Source organism: Podarcis raffonei, chromosome 11 (genome assembly GCF_027172205.1).
Source record: "Podarcis raffonei isolate rPodRaf1 chromosome 11, rPodRaf1.pri, whole genome shotgun sequence".
NCBI lineage: Eukaryota > Metazoa > Chordata > Lepidosauria > Squamata > Lacertidae > Podarcis > Podarcis raffonei.
Genome location: NC_070612.1, coordinates 52,545,139 through 52,560,918, shown reverse-complemented (window position 1 = coordinate 52,560,918; position 15,780 = coordinate 52,545,139). Strand labels below are relative to the sequence as shown.

General features: G+C 42.4%; 1 protein-coding gene across 4 annotated transcripts in view; it reads left to right on the top strand.

The window, feature by feature from the left end:
* Positions 1–12,981, top strand: part of SYK (spleen associated tyrosine kinase) — a 36,938-nt gene extending 23,957 nt beyond the window's left edge. For 2 of the 4 annotated variants that reach the window (XM_053409175.1, XM_053409176.1), the window contains exons 6-14: positions 84–124; positions 1,556–1,624; positions 4,359–4,473; positions 5,643–5,814; positions 7,645–7,854; positions 8,480–8,666; positions 9,307–9,447; positions 10,136–10,248; positions 12,602–12,981. In XM_053409175.1, coding sequence (XP_053265150.1) covers positions 84–124; positions 1,556–1,624; positions 4,359–4,473; positions 5,643–5,814; positions 7,645–7,854; positions 8,480–8,666; positions 9,307–9,447; positions 10,136–10,248; positions 12,602–12,674 — 1,121 coding nt within the window. In that variant the 3' untranslated portion in view covers positions 12,675–12,981. The remainder of the gene's footprint in view (positions 1–83; positions 125–1,555; positions 1,625–4,358; positions 4,474–5,642; positions 5,815–7,644; positions 7,855–8,479; positions 8,667–9,306; positions 9,448–10,135; positions 10,249–12,601) is intronic. The other 2 variants (XM_053409177.1, XM_053409179.1) reach the window with 2 other exon arrangements.
* Positions 12,982–15,780: the final 2,799 nt, after the last annotated feature.

Sequence of the window (15,780 nt, the reverse complement as noted above, 5' to 3'; positions counted from 1 at the left end):
AGAGTGTTCTTCTCCTGTCTCCCCCCCCCAAAATGTATTTTGATAAAAGCAGCAATAGTAATTAGTGTACCTCATTATCTTAGGCGTATTCACCCCACCGGATCACAGGCCTAATTTCAGCAAGGTAAGAAAATTGTGCTGATGAAAAGCATTTATGGTGGTTTTTAATAATAAAATAAAGTTCAAGGATGGTTAATTTTCACTTTTTGAGTTTCTTAATATATGAACATTTGCTATAATTTTCAGATATATTTGTCTGTTTTACATGCAATAGCATTAGACATTATGTGGATAAATTTTTTTGCTCCAGCTTTTAATTCTTCATAAGAAGTATTTTGGGGTGAAAATATCATGTATTCCAGTCTGCAGTGGGTGGACTCCAGTTGGTGTTGTTCCACAGTAGAAAGTATGGGAATTACTCCAAACTTCCAGAGCAGGTTAGGGAAGGGCATTGGGAAGAACCACCAAGATAAATATTCTTTCCTGTGCTGTTGACCGTGCTATATCTTGCATCCATGGAGTGGCACCAATTGGCTTCTACTCTTGTTTCACTTTGTACAGTGTATGATGTATTCTCTGCCACAACAGTCCAAATTTGGATATGAGAAAATACAATTATAAAATCACAATAATTTAAATTAAGATGTTCTGCATGTATTTGCTTGCTCTGCAATCATTGTTCTTCCAAAAATTTGGTTACACAAGGGATTTGAATGTGTTGACAAGGACTAGAGTAGATAGTGAGAGAAAGCAAGATAGGAGAACTGGGTGGAGGAAAAATAACGGGAACGTTTGGTATAGAAGCAAGGACATTACAGAGGGCCATAAAAGCCATTTGAAGAGTGAATGACAGGAACCAGAACACGAGAAATGAAAACTCATGGTCTCAAGCACTGAGCCCTTTTGAAAATTCCTGCTCTGTCTTGTATGATAAAGCTTTTCTTGTCAACGTTCGTCTCAGGGCTGAAGGAGGCAAAGCATTGACTTCAGACTGAATGGAGATGCATTTTAAAAGTTTGTTCACTTATTCAAATTGCCACACCCCTTCTCTCTCCTTTACACCCAACCCATGGGTGGTTGCTTGAAACACAGCTGTGCTTCTAGCATCTTTTACAATACAAACCCTCACTTGTTGCAGTTTACCATGATACGGTGATAACTCCTGGATGCATGCAGGAGGACAAATACATTGTACAAACAGATTGCAAAGTGGAGCAGTCTCTTTTGAGTTGGGTTTGAAGCAACCACTGACATGCTTACATGGATGAACAGGGCTGAAGAGTTTGAAGGTGTTTTTCATTTTTTTAAAAAAGAAATATTTGGTTTACAGTCTGGCAGTGCATATTATAAAGGATGTGTACAGGGCAAAAGTGAAGGTCCTTGTATGTGAATCCTGGCTAAAAATGCAAAAGTTCACAACCAAGTCCTATTCTCAGTAGAAAGTTTGGAAACCACTATTGTAAATGACTAAAGAAAATAAATGTGTGTGTGTGAAATATTTCTTACTTTTTCTGATACACTTATTTATCCTTTTGATATCCTTTACGGTTTCTAGACTTGGTCAACAGGTGGAATTTTCACCAGAATCAAGTCATACACTTTCCCAAAGCCGGGAAGCAAAAAGGTGCATAAACGCGGTGTTTTGTAAATTTGCAAATGTGTGGAAGGACTTACCCTCACGAAGCTCACTTACAGCTCTTATCAATGATTTGGCTCCATGCCTTGCTGCTAACGCTCTGCGCACATTTGGCAACTTTCTTCAGCTTCTACTTCTGGCCTAATATAATTAACCCATGGCTCAAATTTAGCTATGTAAAAGAAGTGATTGCATTTTATTTGTTGCCAACATGCTGTGCCATAATATTCATAACTAATAATAATGAGATCAGTTTGGTAGAATGGAGTTGAAAATAAGCTAGTATCACATGTGTGGGTGCATCTTTGAAAACTGCCTTTATGTTTCAATGAAACAATATTTATAGTTTCGTTTTAAATCTTAGTTTTTGTGTGAGTTATCTGTCTCTGAAACATGGGAAATGTGGAAAACAACTGCCCCTGCTTCTTTAGAGGAGATATTCCACCCCTCTGTTCTTCTACCTCCCACTATTGTACCAGCTAATAACATGAAACCTAGCACTGAGCATATGTACTCTCCTGCCCCCCCCCTCACCCTACCGAATTCCAGGAGCTATGCATTTTAGACACAATGATTGCTGGAAAAAGCCAAAGCCAATCACAGTGGCTGCAAGCTGAAATTAATCCTTAATTCTCCTGCAAAAAGGTTTATTTGAGGACAACTGGATGAATGGTGCCCATTTGTATGTTACATTACAAATAAAATATAAATAAAAATACTTCCTAATTTGTGGAGCAGATTGGCACATGCCTGCTTCTTTCCCATAACGTTGGGTCAGATCAGTTCTCTCTGTGAATTTTCACGTCTGTCTCCTTCATGCTAGTCCTAATGAATTCTGATATGAACAAACCTCGTATTTAAAAGTAAATCTCCAAACATTTAAACTGGTTTAGCCCTACTTAGTTGGCGAAAAGACCAGTGGCTTAGGACAAAATTTAAAAATATTGAGAGGGCAGGAAGCACAGTTATTCCATAGTTCCTGTCTTGGTGTTTTTCTGTTTTGTTGAAAGTCAAGAGTTTGCATCTTCCCTAGCAAGTGCAAGTACCAAAGTATGAAACGAGTGTCAGTTGGGAATCTCATATCTATGTTTTGCTCACTACTTATCCCCTTTAAATGTATTGTTCCAGTGACTCAGAAACAATTTCCCACTTCCATATATTAACAGGATACACAAAAAATAATATATGCATGCACTTTTTATAGTTATTCCAGAAGATGTGCACTTGTACTATAGTGTTTAGAGACTTTTGAGTAAAAATGTTTAGGGTACAATTGCTTGCTTTGCGGAGAGAATAGAGTTGATTTGTCTGATGACATGACTTCCCTTTAAATCAGTCTTATCTTAAACACTACATTTTTTTCTTCACCCAGGCATCTTTAATAGTGTTACTGATTGGTAGAGATGCAGGAATCTAAACAAGAGTAAGGCTGATAGACAACACCAAAATTCTTTTCAGGATCTCTGTTTCTTTGCAAGTTACACTGAGTGACACAAGCCCTGGACTCATTCCGCTGCAATCCCATCAAAATTTACAGAGTAAATATTTAAAAGATCAGCTCAACAACCTTAACAGCAGAAAGGCCCAGGGTGTACATGTTGCTTTTAAACATAGACATGGCGCTGGGTCCCACAATGCATTTTTCCCCTATACACCAGCCTTTGGCAACCTGGTAACTTCCAGATGTTTTGGACTACAGTTCCCATGCTGGCTGGGCTGATGACAGTTGTGGACCAAAACATCTGGAGGGTACCAGGTTGGCAAAGTGTGCTTGCTGTACACAATCTACCCACAGGTATTCCTGGCTCAAGAATGCATTGACCTTTAATGGGAGAAAACTAGGTAAACACAGATACAGGTGGCAGAACTTTTCCAGACACCAGAACTCTGGGAATTTCACCTGTTTGACCTGAGTGCCCTCCAACTGTCGGCACTAGTTGCAGACAGAATAAAATTTAAGGTGCGTTTCAGTCATTTAGTATTGTCCTTTTGTTGACTTATGCTGAAAAGGGCCAGAGACATAGATGAGTGAGTTCTCAGCACAATAGCAAACATCTGGAGAGGGTGGAAATGGTTTGTGGGATGAACCTATGTCTGCCACTTTCATTTCAAATGTTTGTAAATGTGTCAACCTGGGCTCACTCTCAAGCTTACCGATTCAGAGTTTGCGGGAGACCTGTTTATATGCTGCATATGCCATCAAAGGGAATCCATGAAAAGCATAGTACTGATTGGAAGAATAAGACTGAGCAGCTCCAGATGAAGCAGATGTAGGTTTTTTGAAAAAGACCAACTTTATTTGCTATTGAGTTCTCATTTGAACACAAAGCCATTAGTTCAGGCATAGGCAAACTCGGCCCTCCAAATGTTTTGGGACTACAACTCCCATCATCCCTAGCTAACAGGACCAGTGGTCAGGGGTGATGGGGGTTGTAGTCCCAAAACATCTGGAGGGCCGAGTTTGCCTATGCCTGCATTAGTTAATTCCCTCATCAGGAAGTTCTCTGAAATACTTGCCAGAATCCTTTTCTGCTTTAGCAGCATGTCTCTTACCTTGCTGACACAGATATGCAAGAAACAATCTGAAGATTTAGGTAAGCTTCGCTCGCTTTCTTTACTCATGCTTTCATTGCCTACATCTTTCATTGCTTAATTTTTCTTATCATGCTCTCTTTAATACCCCAAATATGTACTAATGGAAAAATCTGTTTGTGTGCCACAGCCACCTTTACCTGTCCGGAATGATGATTCTGGATTACCTTTTAGAACATCAACATCATCATTACCATCTGCCGCTTTCTCAGATAACCCTTATGGGCCACCACGTGTAAAGCAAGGTGGGCAACTGAAATCAGTTCTCTTTTGATAATAGTTGTTCCCCAAGTTTCCTTCTTATTTTGCACTGGACAGACTTTTCTGTAGAATATTTGAGGCACTAAACATGGAGAGTGATAGAACCCTGAGTAATTGTGACCATTCATAATGCAGAAACCTTTTTTTGAAAGAAAGAAAAAATCCTGGAAACGCTTTTCCTATTTAGAACAAGTACCGTATTTTTCCGTCTATAAGACGCCCCCATGTATAAGATGCCCCCTATTTTGGGGGATTCAGATTTAACCCAGCGGAAAAACCTAGTCTTATACAGAGAAAAATACGGTATATTTGTCACCAATCTACATCTTTGCAGCTATCTGTACTTACTTACTGACTTAGAAAATTCATAAACGACTTGATCAAAAGGATCTCCAAGCAGTTTACAAATTGAAATTGTAAGATTTGTAAGGTGATTCTAAGTACCGCTACTTTCAGATGCTGATATTGCTGGAGAGAAATAACAGCAACTAGAAATTCATGCAATTGACCCGGTAATTCAGAGAGAAACTGAGAAATGTCATGTTTCAATTTGGTACAGCCCTTGTCACTGGTGAGGGCTGGTACCCATGGAAAGGCATTTCTTTTCTCTTCTAAACTGTAAATAAATTCCAGTTTAGCAATGTTTAGCAAGGGTGTGTGAGAGAGTATGCTACTTGAAAAGGTACACAGCATTTTGAGTGAAACCCAGCTCCTCTCAGAACCCCTTCTGTTGAGAAAAGTACAAAACCCCATGATGCCAGTGTGAAATTTTAGGAAAGCCATTATTTAGATGAAAGCCAAACAGGTGCCTGTTAAGCAGCACAGCAGGAGGAGATTGGAGAGAAAAGCTGACAAATGGGAACTGAAGGTGGGATAAGGTAGGAGTTAGCCGGCAATGGAAGTGCAGCTAAATTGAGTCTGGGAGGAGGACTTGACATAAAAGTCTTTGCTGCAGAACTGGATATCAATGAGGGAAGTCCGGAAATGAAAGAGGCTTACCAAATAGCGGTAGGGATTGTTGCTAGCATATTGCACTGCATAGGAGGTGAAATGGATGAGAAAGCAGGCAGAGTACTCACATTTGACAGGCAGGGAGCACCGAAACATTTGTGTGCCAGAAAAAGCTAAACCTGTTCTGCTGTTCAACACCCAGGGGATCAGAGGTTGCCCATGGACACAGAGGTCTACGAGAGTCCATATGCAGACCCAGAAGAGATAAAAACTAAAAATGTCACCCTGGACCGAAGTCTGCTGGTCCTGGAAGACCACGAACTTGGTTCTGGTAATTTTGGCACTGTGAAAAAAGGCACCTATGAAATGAAAAAGTAAGTTTTGAAATGCTGTCATCTTACCATCCTTCCCTCTTGACTATTATTTTATTTTATTTGTCATATTCCTTTGATGATACTGCTGTTCTTAAGCCCTGGACCAGACTTCCTTTGCCTCCATCAATAGAAGCCCATGAGAGAGAGAGAAGGACCTGCCCTGCCTTATATCTGTAGAGGGATGCAGGTGGTGCTCTGGTCTAAACCACTGAGCCTCTTGGGCTTGCCATCAGAAGGTCAGCAGTTCAAATCCCTGCAAGGGGGTGCGCTCCTGTTGCTCTGCCCCAGCTCCTGCCAACCTAGCAGTTTGAAAGCACACCAGTGCAAGTAGATAAATAGATACCGCTGTGGCGGGAAGGTAAATGCACTCTGGTTTCCGTCACGGTGTCCCGTTGAGCCAGAAGTGGTTTCGTCATGGTGGCCACATGACCCGGAAAGCTGTCCACGGACAAACGCCAGCTCCCTCGGCCTGAAAGCGAGATGTGCACTGCAACCCCATAGTCACCATTTGACTGGACTTAACCATCCAGGGGTCCTTTACCTTTTACCTTTACCTGTATCAGTAGCACAGGTGTCCAGGATGGAGTGGGGTATGGCAGCCAGCTCAGGGGGGAGCTCCAGGTTAGCATCCCAAAGGTGTGTGTACTGACACCACCATCTCAGAGCTCCCTTGAACTCACCTACACCCCGTTGCAGCAAGCAGAAGCACTTCCAGTGCCAAGAGGGTGGCACTGCCATGCCTCCATCATGTGCACAGCCTACCGCAACTGTTGTCCTCTGGATATTTTAGACAACACCTCCCATAAGCCTTGCCTGCTGCAGATCACCAGGTTAGAGAAGATGATTTGGCACCAGAGTATGTTCCATAAAATAACTATGATTTATCTTTCTACAATCCACAGTGTTTTATTTTGGGGTGGCCTTTTTAACGTTAAGGGTATATTAAAGTCCTTTTCACTCAGTAATTTTAAAAAGCGAAAGCTTTTAATGTGTGATCCCATGCATTGTTTTTCCTAAAGAAAATCAGTAGTTAGTTTGCATAGATTCTCTGCCTCAGTGACAAAAGAAGGCACATATTTGTATACATTTTGTATCATATACAAATTTTATCCTTTGTTGGGGGTAAGGTGGATGGATGAACCAGGCCACACACAATTAATAAAATGTCTGACCTGCATCTTATGTGAACTAGAGGAGCTTTCCCCATAATTGTATTACCATACTAAAAAAAGACTTCACTTGCTGAATTTCTGCCTGCTTTTAAAGGCACAAGAACCTTGCTGTCTCCTAACTCCATTGGGATGTGTTCTCAAAAGATTCATTTGTCGAAACAGACTAACAAACAGTGTTCCGTCGTGTGTGTGTTGCTCATTGCCCTATTCATGTCGTGTTTATTTCCTTTTAAATACGCTTCTTGAATACAATACAGTAGTTTTCATAACTTTGGGTCTTTGACCTGTTTTGATACAAACAGCAAAGCTTTCCTTTTCTTCTTTGACAACAAGAACTTGTGCCTTTGACCAGAATATATCAATTTTAAGTGCTTATACCACCACCAACGATCCACTCCCAAGAATGCTCCCTTTTCCCCATCAGTGGGAAAGAAACCAATTAACCATATTTGTGCCCGTATATTTTGCTTCATAGCTTTTGCTTTAGAAGGACTTAGAGTGCATGAATTATGCAATGCAATGTTGCCTGTTCCTCCTCTGAGGTGTTGCATGCAGCCGCATTTGGAAGCAGAAACTGGTTAGATTGAGCACATGGTAAACAGACAAGAAAACTTTGAGCACAGCATATAATGTAGGTTTCCCGGTGGTTTCTTTTCAGGGGAAAGAAGACAGTGGCTGTGAAAATTCTCAAGAACGAAAGCAACGACCCCTCCTTAAAAGATGAACTGCTGAGAGAAGCAAATGTTATGCAACAGCTGGATAACCCATATATTGTCCGAATGATAGGCATATGTGAGGCCGAGTCCTGGATGTTGGTAATGGAAATGGCTGAACTTGGCCCCTTAAATAAATATCTGATAAAACACAGGTAAATTGGCCGTCCATATTATTTATTGAATTATTGTGTGTTAATAGGCAAAACTGATGGACTAATCACTAGCTTGAGTAGTTTTCCAAAGCTTTATTTTCTCCAAGAGCACATTTACTACTGGTTTGTAAAAAAGAAGTTCTACTTTCCCGTCACATTTGTGAAATTCAGTCAAAAGGTAAAGATGTGCTCTAAAAGAGTTGAGTACATCATTACTGTTTGTTCTCCAGTATGGATCCCTTTGAGATGGGATCCCTTCGTTCTTGAAAAGTGTAAGCACATAATGGATTGGTAACATAAGTATTTAGTTAGTTATGAGATATTTGTCTCCCCTTCACTCACATGAAAGCAAAGGGTCTGTTTCTGACTGGAAGCAAAAGGACACATGCCGTCAAAATATTTTCTGGATAGTTTGCTAACCCTTGGAAACAGATTTTTAGCTCATGGGGGGAGGGCTTTAAGGGACAGGAAAGGAAGAGCAGGTCTACTTGTGTAACATTGGATACCACACAAGCAAAATCCAGGAACAACTAGTTAATTACCAACAAAATAAGTGGAATGGAATAATAAGGAATGAAAATTTACTACAAATTGCTAAAGTAGTAAACTAGTTCTGGTTTTTCAGAGATGTCGCAGAAAAGAATATCATTGAGCTGGTTCATCAAGTTTCCATGGGGATGAAATATTTGGAAGAAAACAACTTTGTGCACAGAGATTTAGCTGCGAGAAACGTACTGCTGGTTACACAACATTATGCCAAAATCAGTGACTTTGGACTTTCCAAAGCCCTTGGTTCTAATGATTATTACAAGGTACTATTTCACCCTGTAATTTGTCTCGACAGAGATTTCTTCTCATGGTGTCACTGTGGCTTCCTGTGATGTGCATGCACTGTCATTGTAGTTTAAAATTTGTTAGCTGTCCTTCAACACAAAACATGATCAGGGCAGCAGGCATGCCTCTGCAAGGAATCTTTCCTTTGCTACATACACTCTCGAAACTACTTTTATTTACAACATGCAAGGCATCACTGCTGGGAGCTGAGCAAGGCAGGGGCCTGGGGGCTGCAGGTACAGCTATGTTATATGTGCTCAGTAGATTCTAGCAGGTTGCCCACACATCAGTGTACACATACACACACACTGATGACATCATCGGCTCACAACATGATGCAGTACTGGGAAAACTAGATCCACCAGTGACTAACCTTCCCCCTCTGATGGTGTCAAAAGAGGGTGGACTTTAGAAACTCTGCAAAATCATAATTCCTTCCTCTTGTTGCTGTATGCTGTGTTATATTGTATTTTAGTGTTTTGTTGGAAGCAGTCCGGAGTGGCTGGGGAAATCCAGCCAGATGGGCGGGGTATAAATAAATTATTATTATTATTATTATTATTATTATTATTATTATTATTATTCTAATATTCTCTTTTATGTGTGGCACCACTGTAGGCAGAACATTATGGGAAATGGCCAGTCAAGTGGTATGCTCCAGAATGCATGAACTTCTTCAAATTTTCGAGCAAGAGTGATGTTTGGAGTTTTGGTGTTTTAATGTGGGAAGCTTTTTCCTATGGGCAAAAGCCATACAAGGTACATTTTATATGTTGCTTTCCTTCATTAAATACAGATTCAGGTCTTTCTGTGCTTGTGCTTATGTAGCCAAAACCATACCACTGGAACACAAGATCTTACCACTAGCAGACTCGGAGTCATGCTGATGCATGCTCAAGTATTAAAAAATTGCGGAAATAAACAGGGGCGGGATACCCCAAACAGCCCTATAATAACTCAGTGACATGAACTAGTGATAGATTGAGAGGAGAAATAAAGGGATAAGTGAGAGGAAGGGTGAGTGGAGTGGCTGGAACAGGAGGACAGAGAAATATATGTAGCCATATCGTAATGTGAAAAGAACTATCTCATTGTCTGGCTCGGTCTCTTCCTAGTTCCCACTAACAATCTATTTTTAAATGTCCCCAGGGATAGAAGAGAAAGCTGCCCTAGACTTCAGTGCAGAATTTAGTATAGGTGGGATTCAGCACAAATATGCCTACCCAACTCAAAACCCAAAATGCAGATTCAGCATGCTCAGTGGGCACAGAGTGCTGATGGACTTGTAGGGGTAGGAAGCACATCTGGGTTGGTAGCCACGAGCAGAATAAAGATGCTGGAACCAGGAAGAGGAGCACTCTACACTCCATGTTGCTGCAGAGCATCACTTGTCCCTAAATAATTGAGTTTGACAAAAATAAGTAAATCCTTTCTCATTCTATTGCAGGGTATGAAAGGTGGGGAGGTTGCTCAGATGATTGAAAGAGGAGAGCGAATGGAATGTCCAGAAAACTGCCCACCTGAGGTCTATGAGTTAATGAAATTATGCTGGACATATGAGTAAGCATCATCATATTTGTGTTTCTTCTGATAAAAATATTGCATTTCTTGTGCTTTTCACTCCCCACTCTGTCTTCCCTTTTTCTGCATTTTAAACTATGAAATAAAAAGATGCAAACTGCCCTTGAAGGAACATTTCAAGCCAAAGGAATAAAATGTGAATTAACAATAATCATTGCCCTACTTAACACAGTAATGAAAATGAGAAGTAACGCCCTGCAAGCCAAATTGCAATATAGCTTTTAGACGAGATAACATAACTTTTTTATAACCACTGTGCACAGCTACATAGCAGCTGATTGTTTCTGGTACAGCATTTTCCAGAAACGGACTGGCAAAAGCTTGTTGAGCAGAACACTGGGCTACAACAGCTGTGCAACATGAGAAAATTGATTAAAAATAAAGATCTAAACATAGGGGTGTTTTTTTAAAAAAAAAAACCTCAAAAGTACAGCGATGTTCTCGGCACATCTCACAAACAGAAGACCCTTCCTTCAGTGATGAGGGTGCCCTAAATTATTGCAGTAGAGTACTTAGATGATAGGGATGCGGGTGGCACTGTGGGTAAAACCTCAGTGCCTAGGACTTGCCGATTGTATGGTCGGCGGTTCGAATCCCCGCGGCGGGGTGAGCTCCCGTCGTTCGGGTCCCAGCTCCTGCCCACCTAGCAGTTCGAAAGCACTCTTAAGTGCAAGTAGATAAATAGGTACCGCTTTATAGCGGGAAGGTAAACGGCGTTTCCGTGTGCTGCGCTGGTGCCGGCTCGCCAGAGCAGCTTCGTCACACTGGCCACGTGACCCGGAAGTGTCTCTGGACAGCGCTGGCCCCCGGCCTCTTAAGTGAGATGGGCGCACAACCCTAGAGTCGGACACGACCGGCCCGTACGGGCAGGGGTACCTTTACCTTTACCTTTTACTTAGATGATGATCACTCGGCACATGTTCTCGGTCACATGGGAACCCAGAACAAACTAACCCCAGGGGGTGGTGTTCTAGGGGCCCCTTTAAGTACTTTTTCTGCGAAACACCTATCTAAATCTCTGAGATAAGTTGTATAAGACAAAGGAGCATTATTGGCTGCTGATCCAGTTCTGCTTGTGCTCTTCAAGGAAGGGTCAAGAAGTAGCTTATTCCTCCCAGCCTCACAGGTTCTCCTTGAGAGCTCCCACCCGCTTTGTGGAGGGGCTAGACTCTGTATTCACATTGCAGCCAGGAATTGCAGTTTTACTTCAACTACCTGCATTTCTTCTCATAGCCATTATTCCCTTGCTTCATCTGGTGTAAGGCAGCTTGCTGTTTATTGCTGAGTCGGAACTAGGGGCTTAAAGTCTGTATTGCTCTCACAAACTTCCACCTAATAGTAATAATAATAATAATAATAATAATTTATTATTTATACCCTGCCCATCTGGCTGAGTTTCCCCAGCCACTCTGGGCAGCTCCCAATCAAGTGTTAAAAACAGTACAGCGTTAAATATTAAAAACTTCCCTGAACAGGGCTGCCTTCAGATGTCTTTTAAAGATAGGATAGCTGCTTATTTCCTTCACATCTGAAGGGAGGGCGTTCCACAGGGTGGGCGCCACTACCGAGAAGGCCCTCTGTCTGGTTCCCTGTAACCTCACTTCTCGCAATGAGGGAACTGCCAGAAGGCCCTTGGTGCTGGATCGCAGTGTCCGGGCTGAACGATGGGGGTGGAGACGCTCCTTCAGGTATACAGGACCGAGGCCGTTTAGGGGTTTAAAGGTCAGCACCAACACTTTGAATTGTGCTCGGAAAGGTACTGGGAGCCAATGCAGATCTCTCAGAATTGGTGTTATGTGGTCCCGGCGGCCACTCCCAGTCACCAGTCTAGCTGTCGCATTCTGGATTAATTGCAGTTTCCGGGTCACCTTCAAAGGTAGCCCCACGTAGAGCGCGTTGCAGTAGTCCAAGCGGGAGATAACTAGAGCATGCACCACTCTGGCGAGACAGTCTGCGGGTGGGTAGAGTCTCAAGCCATCGTACCAGCTGGTAGACAGCTGCCCTGGACACAGAATTAACCTGCGCCTCCATGGACAGCTGTCAGTACAAAATGACTCCCAGGCTGAACACCTGGTCCTTCAGGGGCACAGTAACCCCATTCAGGACCAGGGAATCCCCCACACCCGCCCGCCCCCTGTCCCCCCAAAACAGTACCTTCTTGACACTGCTGGGGAGCAACATTTTCTGGCGTTACCTGCACATGTGGTCAAAACCCATCTCCACTTTTGGTCTTGAGGTAATGATGGCTGGAAATTGCCCATCTGGACTTAAATGAGGAGAGAGCAAAGGACGTGTGTGCCTATAACAAAAACGAAATGTCTTTCTTTTACAGCGTCGATGATCGGCCAGGATTTTCTGCGGTGGAGTTCAGGCTGCGTAATTTCTACTATGACATGGCACAATAAGAGCACTGTGTACTGAATGGCTGTAAATGGAGACACCATGCAGGAGGCAAATATGAAGAATGAAGATGCTCTCCGGTGAAAAGAGTTCTGCTGTACAAATGCCTTTGCAGCTTTTCAGAGTGTTTCTGCAGGAATCGTTTTCCCAGTGGGGTTGCACTTGTTCTTTGGATATTAATTGTGCTTTTAACCTATTGATGCTGTTGGACTGGTAAAAATGCTGGAGAATCAAGCAGACTGTCCCCACGCAATTTTCCTGCTCTCAGTAGAATACCCATAATGCTATTAAGAGATATTCAGTGCCTTATTTGTTCCTAGTAAATAAGGAATATTGATACTGCCACTTTCATAAACTTTCCTTGGGACAGTCAAAACAGGGATTGATTTTGGACCGGAACTGAGTCCTGAGCCTGCTTCAAGTAGCCAAATTCAGCCTTAAACTGTTTTTGCCAATGCAAAATGCAGAAGAAGTGTGTTGTTCATGTGCTAAACAAGAGCCTTGCTTTGGCCTCTGCTAATACTTCTTCCTCACTGTTAAGTCCTATTGAACACAGAAATTTAATTATTCTGTAGGCTATGTTCCACAACAGCAGCCTAATCACGCCCTCTTTCTTGATCTATATAACTTAAGGCTGCAATACCTAAGGAAATACTTGAGCAGTATTCTTGTTGATTGACTTCTGAGTATACATTTTTTTAAAATGAACTATAATTTTCACAGTAACGAAATATAGTGGTACCTCAGGTTAAAAACTTAATTCGTTCTGGAGGTCTGTTCTTAACCTGAAACTGTTCTTAACCTGAAGCACCACTTTAGCTGATGGGGCCTCCTGCTGCCGCTGCACCGCTGCTGCACGATTTCTGTTCTCATCCTGAAGCAAAGTTCTTAACCCAAGGTACTATTTCTGGGTTCGCGGAGTCTGTAACCTGAAGCGTATGTAACCCGAGGTACCACTGTAAATAAAATACACAAACTATCCACCAGCAGTGCAACTAATCTTAACCGGTATCTACAGGCTGTAGCCACCAATCCAGTGTGACTGTCCCATCTTGCAGGCTGCTGAAAAGTACTTCCATGGGAAGACACAGGAGTTGATGGGCATCACCTTTTGAAAGACTTTTGCTGCCCCTCAGAATCTCCAGGTGAGCACTGCACATCTCAGGATTTGCTTGCATGGAGAGGCTTAGATGTGACTGAACCAAGGAATGCCTTCAGATTTAGCACCCAATATGCAGGAATCCTTTCACTGGTCCCCATGCATAGTTTGTCGCATTTTAAATAAGCCCTCATAGCCTGCATTATTGCTACAAGAAGCTGGCTGGCGGAAGGCGCATCCCTGAATTTCCTTCCCCTAGCACCCTGAAGGGCTCCTAGATTTACTGTCTTGAGCATAAGCACTGCCCCTAAACAGTGCTGGATCCATTCCACAGCCTTAAACTGAGCTTTCTGATGTGGTTTTGTTGCCTTAATTGTGTCCCTGAAGACCAGCAACCAAAATGATCATGGGACTGCAGGAACTCCCCTATGAGCAACGGTACAACAGTTGAGTCTTTTCAGCACCTCAAATGCAACAAATAGAGAGGATCATGACATTTAAAAAATGGAATATCTCTTTGTAATCAAGCAATGCTGCAGAATGTAAACTAATGCCAAACAATCAGATTCAGAAATCTTAGCACTAGGTCCTATGAATGCAAAATGCCTTTTTTAAAATAGTTTTTAAAAAATGAACTTCTATTTTCATTGCCTATTTATGTACAGAAAACGCTTCTCTTATATTATTTCATATGGTCTACATTTTGATTTTGAAAAACAAACATCTGTTTATCCAATTTTTCCTGGCTGTTTGTTTTCCTTGGTCTGGTTTCTCTGCCTTTGTTCAGGGCCAATTTATATCACGAGAAATTCCATGGATGGGCGGTGGGAGTTGCCTTAGGACTGTGGTGATAGCCCTTCCTTGTATGAATTTTGTGGTTCATACAAGCCCTGCCTATGGTTCATAGAAATCTGTGAGTGGTGTAGATTGGGGAGTGCGGGCAAGGTAACTGGAAGTCCAGTCATCAGGAAATGTCACTTTCATTTGCCCAGGGACATCTATATCAGGCATAGGCAAACTCGGCCCTCCAGATGTTTTGGGACTTCAACTCCCATCATCCCTAGCTAACAGGACCATTGCTCAGGGATGGTGGGAATTGTAGTCCCAAAACATCTGGAGGGCCGAGTTTGCCTGTGCCTGATCTATATCTATTGTGGTTCTGTGGGAATGCTGATACGCTCAGGCTGTCGTATTGGGTGCAAAATTCAGCTGCCTACACATTTCAGTTTATGTTTTAATGTTCCTGAGCTCTGCTTTTGTAGCTGCAAAGATGTGCTTGAGAGGGTGCAGGCAATGCTTGCTGTAAACTCAGAAGCTGAAGATAGGACTGGGAATCTCAATAGCTGCCTGAAACGAAGGGCTCATTCATACTTCCATTTGCCCCGCTGCTTTCAGATTTCCCATGGATTGCCGTTTGTTCCGATTTAGCACTTAAAGAGCAGGTTTTCCAGGGAAAGCAGAAGGACAAGGGCAAAACAGTTCAGACCTGTGCCTTATAGGAACAATACAAGCCTAAGTGACACGATTGGGCCATTTAGCGGGGTGCTGATGGCAGTTTCAAACTGGCGGTGAATCCATCTAGAGATGTGGTTGTATTATTCCTATAAGGTGTGCAATATCCTTACATTTTGCATGCCATTAGCCCTTTTAAGTTACTCATAGTGTTTGAAAAATTTTATAGAAGGCTAGGAGACACACCTCTCAGAAAGCTAGACAAAAATGTTGCCCTCTCTCCCACTAGTGGTTTTTGAATCTGTGTACACACAATGTTACCTGGGATGCAGAGCTATCCTGTAGTTTTCAGGAAATGTTGTGGTTTGATGTGGTTTTCCCAAATCCAGCACTGACTGTAGCAGGAAACTAACCAGACAGTTTGCATCCCTTCCTGCTCTCTGCCCATTGGTGTGGACAGACTGCTGGCGAGGTGGAAACACATCAAAGCATGTGGACAGAAAGGAGCAAATACACCTTGAAACATAGGGGGGGTGACTTCATTGCATTTTAAACCAGCA